This window comes from Thunnus maccoyii, chromosome 13 (assembly GCF_910596095.1).
Source record: "Thunnus maccoyii chromosome 13, fThuMac1.1, whole genome shotgun sequence".
NCBI classification, from domain to species: Eukaryota; Metazoa; Chordata; class Actinopteri; order Scombriformes; family Scombridae; genus Thunnus; species Thunnus maccoyii.
In genome coordinates, this window is record NC_056545.1 from 10,718,460 (window position 1) to 10,725,834 (window position 7,375).

General features: G+C 39.2%; 1 protein-coding gene across 1 annotated transcript; it reads right to left on the reverse strand.

Annotated features, from left to right (window-relative positions):
- camlg (calcium modulating ligand) lies at positions 1 to 6,773 on the reverse strand. Its single transcript, XM_042432345.1, has 4 exons — positions 6,432 to 6,773; positions 4,719 to 5,182; positions 4,365 to 4,430; positions 1 to 3,442 (listed from the first exon to the last, which is right to left on the reverse strand). The coding sequence occupies exons 1-4, from the start codon at positions 6,580 to 6,582 to the stop codon at positions 3,251 to 3,253; spliced, it is 873 nt and encodes a 290-aa protein (XP_042288279.1). The 5' UTR covers positions 6,583 to 6,773; the 3' UTR covers positions 1 to 3,250.
- Positions 6,774 to 7,375: the final 602 nt, after the last annotated feature.

Here is a 7,375-nt window from a genome sequence, read left to right on the forward strand (position 1 = left end):
TGTCACACAAGTAGTATTTATTTGGTATGAACTGTCCGGTAATTCATTCCTGTGTATGTCTTTAAGCAGAGACTCTTTACATCATTTCAACACTAAATTTGTTACTGAAGTTCAACTACATCAGATATGATAAGAGCCATTAAAAACAGTTATTCTGTAAACATTATCGAAAAAAAAAACAATCAAGTAATTCAGACAAGTCTTAGGATAAATCACACCAATCCATTTACATGAGAAAAAAATATTCACATTAATAAATTAATTTGGATGAAATTAAAACGGAGGAGCGAGAAAATAACAGCACAGAAATAGAGTATACATACGTATTTATATATATAAAGTATGTATGAATGAGGCTTGAACAAAGCAAAGCGGGACATGTCACCAGAATTACTCGAAAACAAAATAAAACTCCCACTGCCTCGCACTGAACTGCAGTGACAGTACCTTCCAGTGAAACCCAAAACATTCCCATTAATCACACATTACACGTACATATATGATGAAGTTTACTGCGTTTGTAAGCTCATAGCCGTGCAAAATATACACTCCACATTCAAGGACGAAATGCTTCTTCTTACTTCACGACTTTAAACGAAGGAGGAAAACTCGTTCGTGATATAGGTGGACCCTTTCTGAACACTGGATGACAGATCACGACAGAAAATATAACTTTAAGCACTGCCTAAGAGGAAATCTGTCACAACACAAACAAAACGTGATTCATATCCACCGATTAACAGAGAGTTCAAGTTTTTAAAGACACCAATTAGAGCCAGCAGGAACTGACTTCTGTTGCTCTATTGAAAAAGTTCAGTTTTTCAGTTGATGCACTACAAATCTACAAAAAAATGTTCTTAAATACTCAAACTATTGTTTTAATCCTTAAATAACCAGAAGGCTGGAGGGTCAAGTGTGTAACTGTCCCTCATGTATTATATTCTCAAATTAACTAGCATCGAGTTTGATGTGATTGAAGAAAATTTACTATTTGCAATCCATTCATACTCATTTATTTCATTTATCCAGAGTAGTTTCACCCTCTCTAGCCTTCTGTGTCACCCCTGTGTCAAGATATAAGACCGCAATCAAAGCTGTTGATCTCAGTTTTATTTTTATATTCAGTTGTCAGCACTTTCCGATGGAACCTTAACGGATCTCACGGCTGTTTCAACTAAAATTAGATCAATAATGTGTAAAATAAATGCTGACTGCCGGGCTGTCTCTGCATTTCCTTCATGAACTTCTTGTTCTGGACAGAAAGTTTTAAAAGGTGACTGTGCAGCCATGTTGGAGGTCCTTGTGCAGCTGTGGCTTATGGCAGAGAGAAGGGCTAAATGTGAAAAATGTAACCACAGAATTCACAAAAGAACAAACACTTCAAACTTAAAAAGGCAAAATCCTGAGAATGAAGTCAGAAATCCAATTTTCAGAATATTGAAACTGATCTCAGAACACTTTTTTTTTTTTTTTTTTTTTTCAAATGGCCCTAATCCTCTTCTGTAATGAATCCTTTGTTAACAGGAAACTTGTTGTTGGACCTCCATGCTGACACCCAGTGGTTCGATAGCTGCCATTTGTGACACAATTGCAAAGCCTCAATGCAGCCTACAGCTCGGTGGGCAGACGTTGTAACAAAATCAGCAGAGGCGATGGTAATCTGTATGAGGGAAAAGGGAGCCACCTGCTTCTGTCGGTTCTGATGATACTCTGTCTTAAGCCCTCTGCTTAATTTGATCATCAGCTGTCAATCATAATGGATCAAGAACCTCAATAAACCTCTTCACTCCAAGGTCGCGGTCAGTTCATTTACACCTAAGTCAATTCAGGAGCTGGATTATTTACAAAAATCATAAACTGGGTAAGTTTAGATCCAGGACTTGAATGTCGTGAACTGATGAAATGCACTGACCCCCAACTCTGCCTGCCTGATGCACCGCAGGGCTGACTCACATGACAAAAAGGCATTCATATAGATGTATACTAGCAGTTTTCATCACTTTACCGGCAGATTTGGTTTCACTGCAGCCCCACAAAAGAGACAGACACTAGCTGAGAACATGACACCCTGCCCAGCTTATGCACTATCTTTGGAAATCATTAGTATTTAGAAGCACTCAAGGCTGAGTGATAACCGTTGTCTGATTTAAGTGAAATATGAACAGTTTGTGTTGTCTTTTTTACAAAATTCTGTTGTTTAAAGCAAGGCTGTGTCATGTTTAACCTCACATTCTTCCTCTTACAAATAAAAAAAGCTGTATTCATAAGAAATAAAACACATCGTTGGTCAGTTCAATACACTCAGCGGTTATGCAGCTATTACTTGGTCTGATGTGACCGTTAGCTTATAGTGGCTAATGCTATTTCTCTGTAACAGGTTTTAGTGAGTGAGTGTGCTGACTATATGAGTTTGCTGTTCAGTTTTATAACTAATGATCCAAGTTGTTAACATTTTTGTTTTATATGCAAAGAGTTTTTTTTTTTGATGTAATGCTGTGGAGGACAGTCCACTGCATTGAACATCAGTTGGATTATTTTCTATGTGATCTGTAATATATTTGCCCACAGCTGTAGACTTGAGACTCGGACTTGGATGCTGCGAGACTCGACTTTTACCTTTTGGAGCGCTGCCAAACTGGTCGGAATATTTAATATCATAATGGAGATGTGCACAACGCAATATCTCTATAACCTTTGCCATATTGTAATATGCATCCATATTGGAATTTCTTTTAGTTCAGAGACATCGCCCAGCCCTTGAGGAGTTCCAGTGTTTCCTGATCATAAGTCAAATTGAATCTGTGGCTGCCCAATGTAATGTCAAACTGATAAAGTACCGTACTGTTGTATGAACCGTACTTCAGTATGACATTTACCATTTTCTGTTTTAGACCGGACAAAAGAATATCTCCCAGCACAATAAATGCCACCGTACATTCTTCACACACAAACACATACAGTCATTCTGTTTCTCAGCTTCTGCCCAGAGTAAAAGTAACATGGAGATCTGTAACAAACACTGGACTCTCTGGTCACATGAAGCTTTCGTAGAATCCTGAAGCGCTGAAGTAATGAGCACAAGTCCTGCTGACGCGCGAACCTGATCATGAAGGCAGCAAGGATTCATTTCCAGACCGTCAAAAAACAAACCCACATCAGCCGACGCGGATGAACATGCCTTGTTGTGTTGGGAGGCAGAGGGAGGGGACAACAAGGAGAGGGGCGGGGTTACTGAGGTCCTGCTGGTCCATCAGGGAGTCTCTGAACCAATGAGCAGCAGGATCTCATGAGAAAGGATGAAGGTGAAGAAGTAAACGCAGAGGTCGGCGAAGACGTCGCCCATCCTCCTGTAGGTGTCCATGGAGCGGTTGATGACCTCAGCGGGGATGCCGGAGAGCAACAGGGCAGCAGTGAGCACAGTGGTCTTGGTCTTTTTCTCTACCTGGAAAGACAGGAGTATATGAAAAAACACTGTGACATATGGCTGCAAATAATTATTACTTTCTCAGTTTTGATTGTCAATAAAAATGCCCATCACAAGCTCTGCATTATTCAGTTTACAATTGTATAATTGAGAGAAATGCAGAAAATATTCACATTTGAGAAGCTGGAGACAGCAAATATTTGGCTTTTTTTCTATATATATATGACTAAAGACCCATTATAGTTCTATAGTCATTCATCTACATTGATAACACAAGCAATATATTGTTTAATATAACTATTAAACTATATCTTACTTGTGGTTTCAATCTTCTTATCTCTCAGCATGAATAAGCATATTTCCCAAAATGTTTATATTCTTTTAGTTGATGAAGCTATAATTGTTGTCAGCTATTTTTCTCTTGATCAAATAATCCTTCCATCGCTAGTATGAATCTTACAGAGGGCAATACTGATTTTTTAAAAGCTGCAGCTGGTAACTATCATGTTTAAATAAAGTGTTTGTATAATTCAAAATAACAGGTCTATGAGCCTACATCACTCCCCAGGTTGCAGTGATTTCATTGATATTCACTGTGGGTGTGGCCAGTAATGATATGGTTGTGGCTACCGTGACCTGGCTGTCAGCCATAGCATAAGAAAGTCACAACAACAGAAATGGGTCATATGTGGAAGGAAGCCAACTATTGTCAAAAGTAATGCCAAAATAATGTCAAATCTGACACTTACAAAGTGGCTGCTGACATCAATCGTTACAAAATAATTCTTCTTGAAAAGTATGTGTCAAGTATTCTGAAACTGCATCCACACTGTCTGCATGTTATTTACATTCTGTACATACAGTATGTGTGGATACAGTACTTTCATCTGTAAAAAAAAAATGGGAAAGAGGTTGTAAAAACTATCTAGAGCAAACTCACCTTTGGAAAGTATTTGGACAACCCCATGTAGGCCAGTTCGAGAGTCAGAAATGGAGCAAATATTGACTAGAATGAAAGAATATGAGAGTCACATCACCATAGCAACGTCATGTCTCTGGTAGTAAGATGTATTATTACAGAGACATCAACATTAATGTAATATTACCACAAAATAAATATCTGACACAAAAGGTATTACGTATAACCTCTATAATTCACATGCAATGTCAAAACCTGCAATCTATGCGTGGCATGTTGGTTAGCTGAGCTCGTAGTTGTGAAAGCTCATCGTTAACGTGTAAAATGACCGAAGAGCAAATCTCACAGAAATGCAGCAGCTATAGTGAGTCTCACCAGATACTTGCAGACGAAAACCCTGACAAAAATAGCGAGGAGGATGCTGCCGATGAGCCTGAAGACTCTGAAGGGATCAAACTCCTCTGTGTCAGACCCTCCGTCCTGGACCGGCTTCTCATTGGCCAGCTGACCCCGCAGTTTCATGGCATCGTCAAAACGGGACAGGTACTTATGGAGGCCTCGGCGCGGGGAGCCGCTGAGGTCATCTGACACCCGCTCCCCCCTGGGTCTCTGTCGGATCCCTCCGAGGTCGTCATCCAGAGTACTGCTGAGCGGCTCGCCGAGGTCTGGCAGAGGCGAGCCCCTCCTCTCCGGGGTGGCGCTACGGGAGTGGCTGCCAAGTACCGAAGCCTCCGACAGGAAGGGAGATGGTCTCGGGGAAGATGAGGATGGCGACCACGTCTCTGTCCTGTCGAGATCGAGGTGGAAGCGGGGTTCTGTTGGACGCCGGGATGCTCCCGCTGAGGATGTAAGACAACATCAGTGACATCACATTTCACTAATGCTGAAAGGATTAGTCCATTAATTAAGTGAGTAAGTGAGTAATTAAGTTATTGTCTGGTTTCAGTTTCATTTAGCCGATTTGTTACCAACTATTTAATTAATCACCAACTATTTTGATAATCAATTAATCATTTTGAGTCATTTTTTTAAGAAGAAGATGTCCAAATTCTCAGATTCCAGCTTCTCAAATGTGAATATTTTCTAGTTTATTTTATCTTCTGTGATTTTGGGAAACATTTTTTCTATTTTTTCACATTTTATGGACCAAAAAACTAATCGATTAATCAAGAAAATAATTGACAGATTATTTGATAATGAAAGTAACTGTTAGTTGCAGCCCCATAAGCTACTCATGTATTATCACACTTAGCAAGCCTAAATGGACACTTTAAGCATTACCATTTCTTGCTCTTACAGTAGCTGTCAAACATCTGGTATTGATCCTTGCAAGCGTGAAATCAGGGCTGAAACTAATTCTTTATTTCCATATTGATTCATATGCTGATTATTTTCAGGATGAATACATTGAATTTAAAAAATGTCAGAGAATAGTGAAAAATAGCCATCACACTTTGTCATAGCCCAAGATCACGTGTCCAATTCACTTGTTTTGTCTGACCAACAGTCCAAAGCTCAACAATATTGAATTTGCTACCACAGACAGAATTAAATCAACAAATATTTACATTTTAGAAGCTGGAACCAGTACATCTGGCATTTTGCTTAAAAATTACTGCAATTAGCAAAACTCCCTATTTGGTGGAGCTGTTAACAACTCATAGACATCTGAAATGTGACCCTGAATACACACTGCTTTTTGTAAGACGTCAAGTAAGCCAAAAAGGTTGGAAACGACTGGTTTCTTCTTTAACAAAGCTTATTATATTATCCACTGTGTCAAATCTGCATCTGAACAATAACTAAAGCTGTCAATAAATGTAGTGGAGTAGAAAGTACAATATTTCCCTCTGAAATGTAGTGGTGTGGAAGTATAAAGTAGCATAAAATGGAAATACGCAAGTAAAGTACAAGTACATAAAGACTGTGCTTAGGTACAGTACTTGAGTAAATGTACTTAGTTACTTCCCACCGCTGCTGCAGTTAGGATCAGGTGGTTGCTGGTTACTTCTATTTATTCAATTGTATGAATATGATTAGTGATGATGTAACGTTATAACGTGAAGCAGGTAAAAGTCAGACAGTTACCGTTGTTTTCAGACTCGTTTTTGGAGAAACCCACGATCCTGTTCATCCTGTCCTCTGAATTCATCAGCAGCTTTCTCCTCCGGATCTCTGCTCTCCTCTGCGCCGCGGACAGCGAGCCCGTCTTCTCCTCTCCGGCCTCCCCAGACTCCATGTTGAAATAAATATATAAATTAGCCTCAACTACAACGTATAGATTCACAGTACATTCAAACCACAACACAAACAGCCTCAGGTCTGTGTGTTAAACGGTAGCGGTAAACATGACGGAGTGGACCCGAACGAGCGTTATCTGAATAGAGGACGCACGGCGATGATATCACCTCTGGGAAAGAAAGGACGCACAGCGATGATGTCACCGCTGAGAATGACAAAGACGTTTTGTATGTTTTTACAGCCCTCAGCGCTGACTTGCAGGAAACAGACGCCTTAGGGATACATTCACAATTTGATTTACAATTTCTACAATTTACTTGCTGTAATCATTTCCTCCTGTTCATACTGACCATAAGAAAATCCATTTACCATACACTTACAATGTAAGTGATGGGGGAAAAATCCAAAGCCCTCATTTTATACAAAAAAAATGTATTTAAAAGTTTATTTGAAGCTAGGATGAGGCTTTAGCCATCAAAAATAGTCAATATATTTCAAAGATACTGTCTTTTCACTGCCAGATTCCCACTTTTTTGTTACAATCCTCCATTTAAACAGAAGATTCAGTTCAATCAATAATCAGATTCACTCTAAAGATATATTTTTTTTAAAGAGTAGAGTTTTAAAGAGTGTTTTTATCTCTTTCATCTCTCTCTCAACTGAAACCAACAGTTGAGGCCTCATGTTATCTTCAGATAACCTTTTAAATACATTTTTGCAATTACTGTGGATTTTATCCCCCATCACTTACGTTGAAAGCACATTTGGAAGGGATCTTCTAATGGCCAGTA

Bases quoted from the DNA above. Each gene is read 5' to 3' on its own strand.
- camlg (XM_042432345.1), bottom strand. From the start codon at position 6,582: ATGGAGTCTGGGGAGGCCGGAGAGGAGAAGACGGGCTCGCTGTCCGCG. The intron at 4,431-4,718 runs GTGAGACTCACT...CTTTCATTCTAG, and splicing joins TTTTCGTCTGCAAGTATCTG to TCAATATTTGCTCCATTTCT. The intron at 3,443-4,364 runs GTGAGTTTGCTC...CTGTCTTTCCAG, and splicing joins TGTCCAAATACTTTCCAAAG to GTAGAGAAAAAGACCAAGAC.